Raw genomic sequence first — 18,209 nt, forward strand, 5'->3', positions numbered from 1 at the left:
GCCGAGGCGGCGCCAAGCAACTTGGTTCCCCTCTCATTTGTTGCATCTGCCCGCAGGCCCGCGTGCTTTCCGCAGCTCTCCTCGCTCTCTCTGCGGGAGCCGCGCCTAGAGCAGCAGCCTGGGCAGAACCAGGTGAAGAGAGTCCCGCCTCGGCCCTGCACAGATTGGCCACCCTCCCGGGAAACGCCCCGCGCCGGCCCCGCGCCCGCAGGCCAAACCTCCGCGTCCCCGGCCGCCCGCACGCTGGGAAGTCCTGGCCGCGCGGGGTATCGCGGGTCTCGGGTTTACACCCGCGCCGGGATCCGGTGCTGAGGCTTCGGGGCGCGGGCGAGACGCGTGGCGAAGAAAGAAACCTTTCTGGCCGGCGGAGAGCGGGCGCGTCGGCCGGGCGCCGCGCTGCGGGTCCTCTCTTAGCCCCCCAGGCGGGATCCGCGGCCGCTGTCGCAAACCGACTCGGCCCGCCCAGGCCACGTCACGGCCGGGGCCGCCAATCCCGCGAGCCAAGGCTCCGCATTGGCTGCAGAGCTTTATTTCTAGAGGTGGCAGTTTATTCCCCTTGGGGCGGCCAGTCTCGCCGACTGCATGTTTCTTGGCGTGTTAGTTATTAGTGTCTGCGCGATCCACGTGGGCAAAGAATATTTCTGAAGATAGCTTTGCACTTGGCTGAAAGCATCTTAAAAACAACCAGCCGGCTTTAACCACTTCAGTCTTTGCACGACTAGGACGGAACGGGGGTCGTTAATAAATTTGGTTTAGAGTTGTTTGTATATTTGTCTAGTTTTACTCTGTGATAAGCCTATGTCGTTTACAGAAACAGTCGGGAGATAGTACGTGCTAGGTACTTCTTTGACTTGTCCACTCATCCTGGTAGAGATGGTGCTAAGCATGTTTGCAGCCACCAGAAGGCTTCCTGTGTCAACCTCTTCTCCGGGTTTTAGAGCACAGAGAACTGGAGGTGGAAAGGCCTCATAGGCAGTGTCTGTGTGCTGGGAAAGCCTATGTTGGAACGTTGTAACCTTGTAACACTTCAAGTCCAAGCAGTCATTCCAGGCGGTCCCTCAACAATTTAGGAAAAGGATGGACTAAGAATCACATAGGTATCGGTTTGGAATTTGCAACACTGAGTAGGATCAGGTACGATACATATCTGATCTACCAGTCATGTATTTTATAAATGATCTTCTCTTTGTTATAATAGGAATGCTACACAGTCCAGCACCCAGTTCTATTAGAAGGTTGACTGGCCCAACAGATAACTGTATTCACTCACGTTCAGCCACATTCATTCAGCTTTTGAGAACCTGCTATGTACCAGGCAACCGCCAGACAGGGTAATACAGTAATCAGGAGACCGCCAAGGTCATAGCGTTGAGGCTGGAGCAGAAAACAGAGACATGTGACTACAATCTAGAGAAAGGAGCAGGTACAGTAGCTAAGAGCACAAGATTTGAAGTTGATCATATCTGCCCTCAACCCCAGATGCCACCATCTACAAGTGGTGTGATCTTGGGCAAGTTATCTAGCCTCTCTTGAGCTCCTTCCTATGTAAATGGAACTAGAATATCTAACTTCAATCAGTTTAAAAAAAAATATTTAATAGAGAATATATGTCATCTGGCAAATAAGTATCCAAATGGTAGTTGTCATAAATGGTGACACGTGCTGTGATTTGGACACTGTGGGGTGCTGTGGGGATACATAGGAGGGCATCTACTAGATTCAAGTGGCAGAGAAAGCTTCCCCAAGGAGCCTTCTAAATCAAGACTAGCTGCCACTGCCAAGCATCAGGAGAGAGCACCATACTGCATATCTCTAGCCCGGGAAAGATCAAAGTTCAAACTTCGAAGTATGGTTTCTAATGAATGCATATTGGTTTCCCACCATCATAAAGTTGAAAAATTGTAAGTTGAATCATTTGTTGGGGACCATCTGCATTTGTGTGGGGGTATTTGAGGAGGAAGGCTGAGTCAGGGAAAATGGCCCCCTCCCTCCAGAGCTGCTTGTTCTCAATTCATCCATTCTCTGTACCTCTGCTCCATTCTTTTTCTAAAAACCAGCTTCCTCAGAACTACTACCCCCTGAAACTTCAACTTACATACGGTTTTAGCTTGTTTTGGTGCTAAAGTCTTGGAAAATGGATCTTATAGCTCCAATGCCCACAATTACTTGGCAGGCTCAGTGTGTATTTTTTAGTTCAGATTCTCATGAGAAATTCCAATTGACTGAGCGCAGATTATGAATTGATTTCTAGTTGCATTAGGTCCTCCACCCCCAACCAGCCAACAGGTGGGACCAGGTAGAACATATGTTCTTAGGACCACCCCCTTCAGCAAAGTGAGACAGAGGAGTATTTTAGTAAAGAAGAGTGTATTATGGATGTCAATGTCTTGCCACTCAAAGTGTGGTTCCCAGACCACTAGCATCGGAATCACCCAGTACCTTGTTAGAAATGCAAGCTTCAGTCCTTACCCCAGACCTACTGAATCACAATCTGCATTTTAATAATATCCCCTGCATTTTTAAAAAAATATTGGCAGTTGAGCTAACATCTGTTGCCAAACTTCTTCTTCTTCTTCTTCTTCTCCCTAAAGCCCTCTAGTACATAGTTGTATATTTTAGTTGCGGGTCCTTCTGGTTGTGCTATGTGGGACACTGCCTCAGCATGGCCTGATGAATGGTGCCACGTCCGCCCCCAGGATCCAAACCAGCGAAACCCCGGGCCACCGAAGTGGAGTGTGCAAACTTAACCATGAGGCCAGCCCCCATCCCCTGCATTGTAATAAGGGGAGTCATATGCACATTGAAGTTTGAAAAGCACCTCTTTCATACACCTCTGTTTTTACAAATTGAGCCACAGGCCATATAGATGACCCTCCCAATGCCTCCCAAAAAGCTTCTCATTTCTTGATCTTCATTTTGCTTCAGCTGCTTGTTCCAATGCCACATTCTGGACTTTGTCAACGCCCACAATTGCACCACATTTGGAATAAGTTCAGATAGACCATTTGGTAAGCTTACCCTCCATTCCTTCCCATTCTCTCACTCATGGTCAATATATCAGTCCATTGGCCACTTGAGCGTCTCTGATCCTTTGGTTTCTTGACTTTCTCCCAGTGGATCAACTTCCCTGCTTTCACTTTCTTCCAACTTAGGTTCTATGTTCTATCACCACAGTTGCTCTTTTGATAATATCTTCAGTTCCCTTGGCCCATTTATTTTATCACACCTGTGCAGAAAAAGTCCCCTGAGATATTAATCCTTCTGCCTTCTCAAGGCCAGGTGGCCAGGTGTCTAGTGCAGTTGGAGGAAAAATCATAAATGCCCCTGATTAGAGTAACTTTAAATTCAGGGCGGCCAACCTCAATTGTGCCCTTAAAACCATCTGGAAATCCTGTGTTGCCTGGGCAACTCTCTCTTGTGTGGTTTACTGTCCCTGACCCTCAGCAGATGACTCAGCCACCTACTTCACAGGAAAGAAACAGAAGCCATGAGATGGGAATTCCCTCAACTCCCCAGGAAACGTACATATTCACCCATATCTACCCTCTTCCATTTTTACTTCCTTCCACTTAATGGAAGAGATGCCTGTTCATCTCGTGTTTTACATCCTATTGCATTCCACAGTCACAAGGGTCTCACTTATTATGACCGTATTTTCTCTATGGAAAATATTTAAACATGCTCAGTTTCAACCATGTCAAAATGAAAAGCAACAAACTTGCATTAAGACGATGTCTCCCTCTCGCTACTGCACTCTCTTTCTCCATACCCTCTGTGGAACTCTTGGTTGCCTATATAGACATCTTTCTCTCACCCCTTCTTCCTCAAAATCAGCGCCTACCTCCCAATGTAAGGGAAAAAAGTGCCAGATGTAAGATGTTCCCTCATTGAGCCTCCCTTATAGCTGGGGGAGGAGGTGTAAGTATAAAGGCCAATGAGTCATTAGGGCAGGTGTGCTGAGGGCTTTCAGAAAAGTTTCCTCCCTGAAAAAAGGAGAGAGACACATGAGAAAAGCTATTCCTCTAGACGTTGTCATGTGAGGACATATTTGGAGATGTTTCTACCATCTTATGACCATGAATGGTGGCCAAGAGTATGCCAGAGAAGCCAACTAGAAATGTGACCTACCCACCTCTGGACTTCTTGTTATATGTTGTGTGTGTATGTGTGTGTGTTGAATGGGAGGGTCTCTATTGTATAAGCCATTTTTATTTGGACATTCTCATGCTTACAGCTGAAAACATGTTGATATATTTTTAAAGCAAAAATTTCAGTAAAAAGATCTACATTGATTATACCCACTTCCTTACCTCCCACATTTGCCTCCGTCACTGAATCTGTTTACCTGCACTACCTCACCGATATTCTCTCATGAAGGTTCTGGTGAAGACTTATTGCTGAATCTGCTGGACACTTTTCAGGCCTTCTCCTACATAGCCTCTCAGCAGCACTTAGCATTTAAAAATTGCAGAAAGAGTCTTCTGCTCTTTCTCGGCACATCTTTTAAATATTATCTCCTGGGGCCCTGTTCTTAGCCTCTTTCTTTCTCACCACATGCTTTGCAAGGGCTGGTTCATCTACATTCATGGCTTCAATTTATATCTCAATCATATATCGATTTATATGCTAATGACTCCCAAACCTATATGAATAGACTTCCACAATTTGTCAGGAGACGTATAACTCATAAAGGAAGTCATTTTTGAAGTTAAGTAACTCTCATTCATTTCAGGGATCATTTAACTGTGTTTCTTCTCTTCAGTTGCCTTTACAGTGAAGCTGTCGGGGAGAGCAGTGGTTCTCAATTCTGGCTGGACATTAAAATACTTGAGGAGTTTCTGAATAGCCTAATGCCTGGGACCACACTCCAGACCGATTATATCAGAATCTCTGGAGATAAGACTCAGGTAGCAGTATTGTTTAAAGCTCCCCAGATGATTCTGGGTGCAGCTAAGTAGAGAACACAGGTTTACGCACAGAGTATTGGGCTAACCATCATCTGGGCCTGAAGTTGCGCTGTGGCTCCTCATTCTATTACCTGATAAGTCAATAGCACAGACTTTGGAGTAACAGACCTTGGTTTGAATCCTGGCTTACTCCTTCAGTAGACGCATGATTTTGAGCCAGTTACTCAACCGCTCTGAGTATCAGTTTTAACTTTTGTGAAATGAGCAAAGCAATACTTGCCCTGTAGGGTTTTGTGAGATTAAATAAAATAATATATTTTAAACCCTGACATATAGTTAACACTCTCTGTAAATTATGCGTCTACTAAAATGAATGTAATGAAGACGGTAGCAAAATGGAAAAAAATGCATATGATCTAATGTTAAAGGGAAAAATTAATATAAAGTGGAATCTTTATAGTACAATTGTGTAAGATACCTATGCATGTGAACCAAGACTGGAAAGGAATGTGAAAAATATGAAAATAGAGTCTTTTTCACTAATCTTTCTCTCTGTTTTTTAATGGTTTTGAAGTTCCACGCCTTTGTGAGAAGATAGAGAAAATGGCAATCACGCCTTTGTGCCTCTTTGCTTTTCTTTGTCTTTTTTCCCTTAATATGTACTAAGTAGCAACAGTGGCACCATATGATTCTTCAACAGCCAAGGGCAACAGTTTTCAGAAACTGAAACTAGATGTCAAGAATGGCTGAGGATCTCGCGTGCCCGCAGGAGCACATGTATTCATCCGGTTTGGGTTGCGGTAGCGATGGACGCCTTGGATTGAGCTGTAAAGCCCAAAACGAAAAGGGCCAAGAGATTCTTCGAGAAGAGAGAACCGAAACTCAGTGAAAATACTAAAAATGCCATGCTGATTAAAGGGGGCAATGCAAATTCAACAGTGACACAAGTGCTTAGAGATGTGTATGCACTGAAAAAACCATATGGCGTTCTGTATAAAAAGAAAAATATTACAAGACCATTTGAGGATCAGACATCATTGGAATTCTTTTCAAAGAAGTCAGATTGCTCTTTATTCATGTTTGGCTCCCATAATAAGAAGCGACCAAATAATCTAGTAATAGGTTGTATGTATGACTACCATGTGCTGGATTTGATTGAATCAGGTATCCAGAAGTTTGTATCTCTAAAAGATATTAAGAATGGTAAATGTCCTCAGGGAACAAAACCTACGTTAATATTTGCTGGTGATGATTTTGATGTAACAGAAGACTACAAAAGGCTAAAAAGTCTCCTTATTGATTTCTTCAGGGGCCCCACAGTATCAAATATCTGCCTGGCTGGTTCAGAGTATGTTCTGCACTTCACTGCATTGAATGGGAAGATTTACTTTCAAAGCTATAAGTTGCTGTTGAAGAAATCCGGTTGCAGAACACGATGGATTGAATTAGAAGAGATAGGACCCTCATTGGATCTTGTTCTGAGGAGGACACATCTGGCATCAGATGACCTCTATAAGCTATCTGTGAAATCGCCAAAAGCCCTCAAGCCAAATAAGAAGAAAAATCTTTCTCATGGTACTTTTAGTACAACTTATGGAAGGATTCATCTGCAGAAGCAAGACCTAAGCAAACTACAAACCAGGAAAATGAAGGGGTTGAAGAAGAGACCTGCAGAAAGGATAACAGAAGACCAGGAGAAAAAAATCAAAGAAAATGAGAAAACATTGATGCAACTTAGCCTGTTGGCTATTTCCTTAAGAGAATTATCACGCATGAGTCATTCAGAGTTTTTTACAAGATTTTATTGAATATTTTTATAATGTGAAAATTTACCTAAACTGTGTATTATATATATTATGAACAGTAATGTACTAGTATTAGGTTGAAAGTAAGCCTCTTAACTTGCAACATTACACCCTGTGTGCCATTTTTCCTCTGTGTTCTGGTATTTCCCTCTGCTCATTGCACTGCAAAGTCCCCCATCTCATTGGGTGGGGAGGTGAGGAGGGATCTCCAGAATGACCATTGGTGTCTCAGAGAATTTCTGGGTTAAGCTTTAGATAAAGGGAAGAAACTATGGAAAGTAGGAAATGGCCCAGAGGAACTGTATCCATACTCAATATGAGCTGGCTGGAAAGTTAACCCCATCTCCCACAATGTGCCGACAGCCTGACTTCCATTTTTCACTTTTCTGTTATTTTGCCTGAAATTCTACCAGTTAGAGATTCATTTGAGATTTTAAGCTTTGTGTCTTAAAACATAGGTCTCTAAGAGAGATGTTCACTACCTGATCATTGACATATTACCTTACTATTGATTATTTTAACAGATTCTGCTACTAAGTGGGGCCCTAACCCCTTCTCTGAGAGAAAGGAAGTTTTGGTAAGGGTAGTAGTGAGGAAGGAGAGAATGGGTGGGTTTTAAGACAGGGCACTTAAGGATACTGGGTAGCCCTGGGTAGCTAAAGGTCACACAAAGGCCCTGGATATTTTCACACCAAGTAAGAGTAAGCCAAAGCCAAACAGCTTGTCTCAAAATTGTCTTGAAGACTGGCACTGTGCCTAGGAAAATGGGAAGAAGCTTCCCACTTCCTCCTCCTAGTGTGTTGCATCCTTGTTTTCCCTAAATGTAGAGTTTAGCTTCCTTGACTGAGACCCTGGCAAAGAAGCTCCTTTAAACAGTGCAAGCCAATTATGTTGTAAAAGCACAAACATCCATAAACCATAATTTGTTATATGAAAAAAAAAAAAAGAAGAATGGGTGAAGAGAGAAACAGTGTTCCAAGTCAGGCCAGGAAGCGAGAACCTGGAAGAAATCAGAATCCACTCTCTGTCAGTGAGGTGGGTTACAAAGCAATGAAGTAATTATCCACATGCAATATTTATTGATCTATAAAGTTATATGAAGTAGCTGGAGTTACGGAAGATCACAGAGCAGAATTTTGGAGAAATGTGTTTCTCCCTGTTCCCAGTGCTCAGGGATGCGAGGGGAATATACCAGGTAATTTTTGTCTGAGTCCTATTGAACTGGGATGTCTCTTAAAGGCAGGGGGCTGGGAGAAGCACGCATCCTCAAAATTCTGCCCTTAGTGGGGCCCTCATGGCCTCACTCAGCAGACTCAAGAAAAAAGTCAGCGGGGGAAAAAAGTCAAGATGGAAGAAAGGCTGCAGTACCAAAGAAAAGCATCCAAAATACAAGAAAGGAGAGTCTCCCTACAACCCCAGGGCCAGATGGCCATAACTGCTGGGCGCCTTGTCAGGTGCGCATAGTTTCAATAGTTATGTGGGAGGAAAATTGATTCACAAATATAAAGGATTTAGGCATTGCAACAGATTGTACACATCAGTCTGAATGTGCTCCCAAGAGTAGATAGGATCTGTGGGATGACTGATAAATTTTTTTATTGAGTTCATAATAGTTTACATCATTGTGAAATTTCAGTTGTACATTATTTCTTGACTGTCACGACATAAGTGCTCCCCTTGACCCACTGTGCTGACCCCCAACCACCTTCCCCTTGTAACCACTGAACTGTTTTCTTTGTCCATGTGTTTGGTTATATTCCACATATGAGTGAAATCATATGGTGTTTGTCTTTCTCAGTCTGGCTTATTTCGCTTAGCATAATTCTCTCCAGGTCCATCCATGTTGTTGCAAATGGGATGATTTTGTCTTTTTTTATGGCTGAGTAGTATTCCATTGTATATATATACCACATCTTCTTTATCCAATCTTCAATCAATGGGTACTTGGATTGTTTCCATGTCTTGGCTATTGAGAATAGTGCTGCAATGAACATAGGGATGCATATGTTACTTTGGATTATTGATTTCAAGTTATTTGGGTAGGTACCCAGTAGTGGGATAGCTGGGTCATATGGTAGTTCTATTTTTAGTTTTTTGAGAAATCTCCATACTGTTTTCCACAGTGGCTGCACCAGTTTGCATTCCCCCCAGCAGTGTATGAGGGTTCCCTCTTCTCCACACCGTCTCCTACATTTGCTGTTTTTAGTCTTAATGATTACCACCTTTTTAACAGGTGTAAGGTGGTATCTTAGTGAAGTTTTGATTTGCATTTCCCTGATGATTAGTGATGTTGAACATCTTTTCATGTGTTTATTGGCCATCTGTATTATCTTCTTGGGAAAACTCTGTTCATATCCTCTGCCTATTTTTTGATCCAGCTGTTTGTTTTTTTTGTTGTTCAGTTGTGTGAGTTCCTTATATATTATGGAGATTAACCCCTTGTCGGATATATAGTTAGCAAATATTTTCCCAGTTGGTGAGTTGTCTTTTTGTTTTCATCCTAGTTTCTTTTGCCTTGCAGAAGCTCTTTAGTCTGATGAAGTCCCATTTGTTTATTTTTTCTTCTGTCTCTCTTGTCTGAGAAAACATGGTATTCAAAAAGATCCTTTTAAGTTCGATGTCAAAGAGTATACTACCTATATTATTTTCCAGGAGTTTTATACTTTCAGGACTTATCTTCAAGTCTTTGATCCATTTTGAGTTTATTTTTGTGTATGGCATGACATAATGGTCTATTTTCATTCTTTTGCATGTGGCTGTCCAGTTTTCCCAACACCATTTATTGAAGAGACTATCTTTTGACCATTGTATGTTCTTGGCACCTTTGTCGAAAATTAGCCGTCTGTAGATGGGTGGTTTTATTTCTGGGCTTTCAGTTCTGTTCCATTGATCTGTGTGCCTGTTTTTGTATCAGATGTTTTGATTACTATGGCTTTGTAATACATTTTGAAGTCAGGGATTGTGATACCTCCAGCTTTGTTCTTTTTTTCTCAATATTGCCTTAGCAATTCGAGGTCTTTTGTTGCTCCATATGAATTTTAGAATTTTTTTGTTCTATTTCCATGAAGAATATCATTGGGATTCTGATTGGTCTTGCATTGAATCTGTAGATTGCTTTGGGTAGTATGGACATTTTAACTCTGTTTATTCTTCCAATCCATGTGCATGGAATCTCTTTCCATCTCTTTATGTCATCATCTACTTCTTTCAATAATGTCTTATAGTTTTCACTGTATAAGTCCGTCACCTCATTGGTTAAATTTATTCCTAGATGCTTCATTCATTTTGTTGCGACTGCAAATGGGATTGTATTCTTGAGCACTCTTTCTGTAAGTTCGTTATTAGAATATAGAAATGCAACTAATTTGTGCAAGTTGATTTTGTACACTGCAACTTTACTGTAGTTGTTAATTATTTCTATTAGTTTTCTGATGGATTCTTTAGGGTTTTCTATATATAAGATGATGTCGTCTGCAAACAGCCAGAGTTTCACTTCTTCACTCCCTCTTTGGATTCCTTTTATTCCCTTCTCTTGCCTAATTGCTCTGGCCAAAACCTACAGTACTATGTTGAATAAGAGTGGTGATAGTGGGCATCCTTGTCTTGTTCCTGTTTTCGGAGGGATGGCGTTCAGTTTTTGCCCATTGAGTATGATGTGGGCTGTGGGTTTGTGATATATGGCCTTTATTATGTTGAGGTAATTTCCTTCTATCCCCATTTTGTTAAGAGTTTTTATCATAAATGGCTGTTGGATCTTGTCAAATGCTTTCTCGTCATCTATTGAGATGATCATGTGGTTTTTATTCCTCATTTTGTTGATGTGATGTATCACATTGATTTGTAGATGTTGAACCATCCCTGTGTCCCTGGTATAAATCCCATTTGATCATGATGTATGATCTTGTTGATGTATTGCTGTATTCAGGTTGCCAATATTTTGTGGAGGATTTTTGCATCTATGTTCATCAGCAATATTGGCCTGTAGTTTTCCTTTCTGTGTTGTCCTTGTCAGGCTTTGGTATCAGAGTGATGTTGGCCTTGTAGAATGTGTTAGGAAGTGTTCCATCTTCCCTAATTTTTTGTAGTAGCTTAAGAAGGATAGGTATTAAATCGTCTCTGAAAGTTTGGTAGAATTCTACAGGGAAGCCATCTAGTCCAGGCTTTTATTTTTGGGGATGCTTTTGATTACTGTTTCAATCTCTTTACTTGTTATTGGTCTATTCACATTATTTGTTTCTTCTTGATTCAGCTTTGAGAGGCTGTAAGAGTCTAAGCATTTATCCATTTCCTCTAGATTGTGCATTTTGTTGGCATATAGCTCTTCATAGTATTCTCTTATAATCTGTTGTATTTCTGTGGTATCTATTGTTATTTCTCCTCTTTCATTTCTAATTTTATTTATCTGAGCTTTCTCTCTTTTTTTCTTTGTAAGTCTGGCTAGGGGTTTTTCAGTTTTGTTTATCTTCTCAAAGAACCAGCTCTTTGTTTCATTAATCCTTTCTACTGCCTATTTTGTTTCAATAACATTTATTTCTGCTCTGATTTTTATTATTTCTCTCCTTCTGCTGACTTTTGGCTTTGTTTATTCTTCTTTTTCTAATTCAGTTAGGTGTAGTTTGAGATTGCTTATTTGGGATTTTTCTTGTTTGTTAAGGCGAGACTGTATTGCAATGAATTTCCCTCTTAGTATGGCTTTTGCTGCATTCCATATGAGTTGGTATGGTATGTTTTCATTTTCATTTGTCTCCAGATATTTCTTTTTATTTCTCCTTTAATTTCTTCAATGATCCATTGCTTGTTCAATAGCATGTTGTTTAGTCTCCACATCTTTCTCCCTTTCTCAGCTTTTTTCTTGTAATTAATTTCTAGCTTCATAGCATTGTAATTGGAAAAGATGCTTGCTATTATTTCCATTTTCTTAAATTTGTCGAGGCTTGCCTTGTTTCCCAACATATGGTCTATCCTTGAGAATGTTCCATGAGCACTTGAGAAGAATGTATATTCTGCTGTTTTTGGATGGAGTGTTCTATATATATCTATTAAGCCCAACAGGTCTAACTTTTCATTTAATTCCACTGTTTCCTTGTTGAATTTCTGTCTGGATGATCTATTCATTGATGTGAGTGGAGTGTTGAGGTCCCCTACTATTATTGTGTTATTATTAATATCTTCTTTTAGGTTTGTTAATAGTTGCTTTATGAACTTTGGTGCTCCTGTGTTGGGTGCATAGATATTTATAAGTGTTATTTCTTCTTGATGGAGTGTTCCTTTGATTATTATATACTGTGCCTCTTTACCAGTCTTATCCTGAAGTCTACTTTGTCTGATACAAATATTGCGACACCTGCGTTTTTTTGTTTGCCATTAGCTTGGAGTACTGTCTTCACCCCTTCACTCTGAGCCCGAGTGGAACTGAGATGTGTTTCCTGGAGGCAGCATATTGTTGGGTCTTGTTCTTTAATCCATCTTGCCACTCTGTGTCCTTTTATTGGAGAATTCAATCCATTTGCATTTAGGATGATTATAGATATATGAAGTCTTAATGCTGCCATTTTGTCACTCGTTTTCCACTTCTGCTGCATTTCCTTTGTTTCTTGTTCTGTGTATTTTGGTCTACCAATTGAGTTATGTAGTTTTTATGTTGTGTTTCTTTGTTTTCTCCTTATTTATTATTTGTGTCTCTGTTCTGCTTTTTTTCAGTGGTTGCCATGAGGTTTGTATTCAAAATCTCGTAGATAAGATAGTCCATTTTCTGATGGTCTTTTATTTCCTTAGTCTAAACTGATTCAGTCCATTTCATATTCCCCTCCTAAGTTGTTTTTTCACATCTTGTTCCATCTTTTGTTGTGAGTTTGTGACTAAAATGACAATATTTTCTTTGTTTTTGGTATTTTCCTTCCCTTTATCTTTAATGCTACTCTTTAGTATTTGCTAACTTGTTCTGATGTATACTACAATATTCTAATTTTGTCTACCTATTTATCCCCTTACTCCATGCTTTGTAACCCTTTTCTCTCTTTTCTTTTCAGGTATGAAGGCCTTCTTGAGGATTTCCTGTAGGGAGGGTGTCTCATGGCTACAAACTCCCTTAGCTTTTGTTTATCTGGGAAAGATTTTATTTCTCCATCATATCTGAAGGATATTTTTGTTAAATAGAGCATTTTTGGCTGAAAGTTTTGTCCTTCAAAGATTTGAATGTGTCATTCCAGCCTCTCCTAGCCCGTAAGGTTTCTGCAGAGAAATCCACTGAAAGCCAGATAGGGGCTCCTTTGTAGGCTATTTTCTTCTGCCTTGCTGCCCTTAATATTTTTTTCTTTATCATTCACTTTTGCCAGCTTCATTACTATATGCCTTGCAGTAGGTCTTTTTACATTGACATATTTAAAGAGATCTTATAGCTTTTTCCACATGGATTTCCAGCTTTTTCCCTAGGTTTGGGAAGTTCTCTGCTATTATTTCTTTGAACAAGCTTTCTGCTCTATTCTTCTTCTCTTCTCCCTCTGGAATACCTATAATTCTTATGTTGCATTTCCTAATTGAGTCAGATATTTCTCAGAGACTTTCTTCATTTCTTTTTAGTCTTAGTTCTCTCTCCTCCTCTAGCTGGAGCATTTCAACATGTCTATCTTCCACTATGCTGATTCACTCCTCTATGATGGCCACTCTAGCATGCAGGGAATCCATATTTTATTTTATCTCTTCCATTGTGTCTTTCATCTCCAATATTTCCAATTGATTCTTCTTTATAGTTTCAATCTCTTTTGTGAAGTAGCTCCTGAACTCATTGAATTGTTTCTCTACAATCTCTTTTAACTTGTTGAGTTTTTTGATGATAGCTATTTTGAATTCTCTCTGATTTAGATTACATATTTCTGTGTCCTCAGGACTGATTTCTGGGTACTTGTCATTTTCTCTCTGGTCTTGAGATTTAATATAACTTTTGATACTGCTAGAGGGTGTGGCTCTGTTTTTGCACATCATAGTGTTATTTGGTCAAAGTTACAGCCTAATGTCACTGAATGGGGTGTCAAGAGCTGCGTATTCTGAGCCCTCTGTATTCTGCCGAGATCCCAGGCACTGCAGCTGGTGCTGAGTGGCTGGCAGGGAGGGGAGCTTTCTTCTGCGTGATCTTGGGGTTTTCTCACTCTGCCCTTCCTATTTGTTCTCCTGGGATGTTGGCTTGATGAGGTCACCCTCATGTTAGCTTTCACCTCAGTAGGGGACTTCCCTCAGGCTGCAAGGGCCCTCAGGGATCTTTGACGTTCCTGCAAATGAACATCCCTTCCTCCATTCCTTCCCTCTCAGAGGTCGCCCACAGTCCAGGATCCCGATCTTTTGGGGAGAGGGTGAAGTTTTCTCTTACCTCATTCCATCTCCCCCAAGGGGTCTCCAACCTCTCCTCCCTCCATTGCATGGCTGCATGGCTCTCTCGCACATCTTTTGTGTTGTTTGGATGTCCTCTGTTGGAGTGTGAATGTCTTTTTCATTGTATGGTGGAAGAGAGATTCTGATAAAATATTTTGAACAGAAGGATGAGATTTCTACATGCCCCCTGCAAATCAGGTACGTGTTGTGAAAGAACCAGCTCAGTATTTGGGAGTCTCTGGTCTGCATTTAGGAAAGTCAGCTAGGGCACCAGTTTCCTCAGCTGTGAAAGGAAAGATTATATTTTACCCTGCCAGATCTAAAATGCTCATAAACTGTGAGAATAATTAAAGGGCTTATTTATTTATTTTGAAATATTTTCATATTTACAGAAAAGTTGTAGAGATAGTACAGAGACTTCCAGAATTAACCTTTCACCCAGCTTTCCCCAACGTTAACATTTTACACAACTATGGTACATTTATCAAAGCTAGGACTACACACTTTGTTTGGAGTTCTCTATTTTTAAATAAAGCTGATGTGTAGTAGAAAACTGTGACCTCGAGCAAATCTTAGAGGTTCAGTTTTATTTCCACTAAAAAATAAGGAAAAAATTTCCCCTCAGGGTTGCTGTGGGAATTGAATGAGACTTGGTGGTGTGATGGATTTTTCTACTGTGGAGTGCTGTTCTCTGCAATTAGCCACAACTGATAAAAAGTAATTTTTAGTTGTTTTAATAATTGACTTATTATACTTCTGCCATAGAAGTAGATAAAATCTGAAGCAGTGGTCTATTGCCCACAGCTGAAATGATGTTCTCACTTTGAAAGTGCAAAATTTGCACAGAGAAATTAAACAAATATGCTGATTTAAGCCAGTCCTCTCAAATAGGAGTGAATAGATGTTTGAGCAGGTGAACAGTTTATTGAAGTTCAAATAACTTCTGGGTTTTAAATTGTGTGTGTGTATGTGTGTGTGTGCATGTGTGTTTTAACTACAGTAGCCCCCCCTTATCTGTGGTTTTTGCTTTCCACCATTTCAGTTACCCATGGTCAACCATGGTCTGAAAATATTAAATGGAAAACTCCAGGAATAAACAATTGGTAAGTTTTAAATTGCTAGCCATTCTGAGTAGTGTGATGAAATCTCGAGCTGTCCTGCTCCATTCCAGCAGGGATGTGAATCATGCCTTTATCCAGCATATCTATGCTGTAGATGCTAACTACCCCTTAGTCACTTCGTAGCCATCTGTGTGATCAGATCGACTGTGTGGTATAGCAGTGCTTGTGTTCAAGTAACTCCTATTTTACTTAATATTGGCCCCAAATCGCAAAAGCAGCGATGTCAGCAATTTGAATATGCTTAAGAAAAGCCTTAAAATGCTTCCTTTAAGTAAAAAATTGACAATTCTCAACTTATTAAGGAAAGAAAAAAATCATATGTTGAACTTGCTAAGATCTACCATAACTTGTATTACAGTATATTGTTACAATTGTTCTATTTTATTATTAGTTATTGTTGTTAATCTTTTACCGTGCCTGGGTCAAAATTAAACTTTAAGAAACGTAGTATGTATAGGGTTTGGTGCTATCTGAGGTTTCAGGCATCTGCTACAGTCTTGAAACATATCCCCATAAGGGAGGAGTGCTATAATTAATTTCATGAGTTAGAAATTTGAAAATAAAGATTCAAGGACAAGGTAGAGAATTTTTTAGGTCTTGAACTATAATACATTTCTTAAGAAAGCATGGGAAAAAATGATAGGCATGACATCAGACAGTTACTTTTTGTTACCATTTCTTTCCAGATCTAGAATATTCCTGATAATGATTTTGAGTAACTTGTTTACAGTTCAGGCATTCAGCTTTAGAAGTGTGCACCCGGCCCTGGCTGTGTGTCTCCTTCAGTTATGTATTTAACCCTCAGAGTTTCCATTTCTTCCTTGTGAAATGAGAACGACAGAACCGATAGATGGGTTTTTCTAAGATCTCTGACACTAAAATCACGTGACTTTTTGGCATAAGAGAGAATAGCCTAAAGTTAAGGGGAGAAAAGAAGGAAAACAAATATAAAGGTAGTTCACAGATGCAGTGTAGTTATATTAGCTTTTTATGTAGTGACATTGGATAATTTTGGCCTTGGGGGGGGGGGTTAAATCTTTTTCACAAAGGTGCTTTCTCTGTGATAACTGATATTTTTAGTCTGTAAGCACAGCACTGCACACACTCAAGCCTTGCTGTAGGCGCCTTCCGTACTACATAATTTATTCTCTAAATAGACATAGCAATGGGGAAATCACACTTAGAATAACATCACGTTAAATTTTTAAGGGAGACTAGACAGGAATGCGACTATCTTATTGCTTAGAAATCTAGGTTCATGGTGAAAAATAAACATCTGAAGAAGTCAATGGTATTGCTCAACACAATATCTATGTCTCTTGCTAATTATGGCAAATTTATCAAATTAACTTTTTAATTGTAAAAATACATAATAGTAAAAAAAGAACAAGAAAAACCACCAAGAATGAAAAAGTTAACATTTTTTCATTCTTCTGACTTTTTTAGTAAAATAAATAGAACATTACAGTATAAGTTTATTTTCTAGAGAAGAACTTTGTGAAGCTTTTTTTTTTTTTAAGAAAGACATTAAGATTGGGAAGAAAAAATAAATAATAACCAAGATAATGCAATTCTCTTGCAATCTATCCACCCAACAGCACATATATTTTTCCTTCTTGGAGGAAAATATTCTTATATTCTTCCCAGTGAAAATATTAACACCACTTCCCCTTGGCTAGGTTCCTTGACAATCCCTATGGTGAGGGCAGACATCTGTCACCAAGCCTCTATTTAGGGAAACGATATTAACTCTCAGAATACACAAAGGATGAAATCTCATCTATATCACTCAGCATGGTGTTTTCCCACCCCACCCACTAGAAGAGAGATATGAGCAGAACCTCTGAATATCTAAGTTATTACCTTCTCCTGATGACAATGTCTTCTGTTGCCTCCTGTAGTGGACTCCCAAAAGATATGTGTACCCAAAATCTGTGGCTGTGACCTTATTTGGAAAAAGGGTCTTTGCAGGTGTAATTAAGGTAAGAATGAGATGAGATGAGATCATCCTGGATTAGGGTAGACCCTAAATCCAATGACCAGTGCCCTTAGAAGAAGGCCATATAGAAACACACAGAGAAGAAACCCACGCAAACACAGAGTCAGAGATTGGAGTTATGCTGGCAGCTACCAGAAACTAGGAGAGAAGCGGGGAATGGATCTTCCCTCAGAGCCTCTGGAAGGAAACAGCCCTGCAGCCATCTGGATTTTGGATTTCTGGACTCCAGAATTATAAGAGAACAAATTTCCGTCGTTTTCAGCCACCCAGTTTGTCGTAATTTCTTGCGACAGTCCTATGAAACTAATACTGGGAACTTCTACTGGGAACTACTTCCTCCTTCACTAAAGATGTCATAAGAATTTATTAATGTGGACAAAGCTTTCTCCTGTTATAAGTCCCCTAGGAAAACCACTTGGTCCAAAGTGAAAAGGGTCTTAGGAGAATTATTGAGTAAGAGTATGGAGAAGGAAACCTATCACCTGCATATATGAGACCTACCTATAAAATAAGGACACCGACTTTTTGATAGGCACACAGAACTTCAGTGTCATCCTACAATGTCATCCTTAGACACTACATCTAACTCAAGTTGATAACTTCACTCACAGTTTTGAAAGTCTCCTTTTGTTTTAATTGACCTTAGAACCTGTGGCAAGTTGTATTAGTCAAGATTCTCTAAAGAAACAGAATCAATAAAATATCTATATAAAGGGATTTATTACAAAGAATGGGCTCATGCAATTATGAAGGTTGAGAAGTCTCATGACCTGCCATCTGCAAGCTGGAGACCCAGGAGAGCTGGTCATGTCATTCAGTCCGAGTCTAAAGGTCTCAGGGAGAACCAGGGAAACTGATAATGTAGATTCCAGTCCAGATTTAAAGGTCTGAGCCGGGGATGTGCCGAAGGTAGAAGAAGAACCATGTCCCAGCTCAAGTAATCAGACAGGAAGGGCTGAATTCTTCCTTCCTCCACTTTCCTGTTCTATTCAGGCCCTCAACAGATTGGATG

The 18,209-nt window shown here is 40.1% G+C and overlaps 1 protein-coding gene across 1 annotated transcript; it reads left to right on the forward strand.

Moving 5' to 3' along the window:
- The first annotated feature begins 5,713 nt into the window (after positions 1 to 5,713).
- Positions 5,714 to 6,715, forward strand: LOC124243309 (ribosome production factor 2 homolog). The gene is given in 1 exon segment (XM_046668927.1): positions 5,714 to 6,715. A coding segment is annotated over 1 exon segment (1,002 nt).
- The last annotated feature ends 11,494 nt before the right edge of the window (positions 6,716 to 18,209 follow it).

Source organism: Equus quagga, chromosome 8, assembly GCF_021613505.1.
Source record: "Equus quagga isolate Etosha38 chromosome 8, UCLA_HA_Equagga_1.0, whole genome shotgun sequence".
Classification (NCBI taxonomy): Eukaryota; Metazoa; Chordata; class Mammalia; order Perissodactyla; family Equidae; genus Equus; species Equus quagga.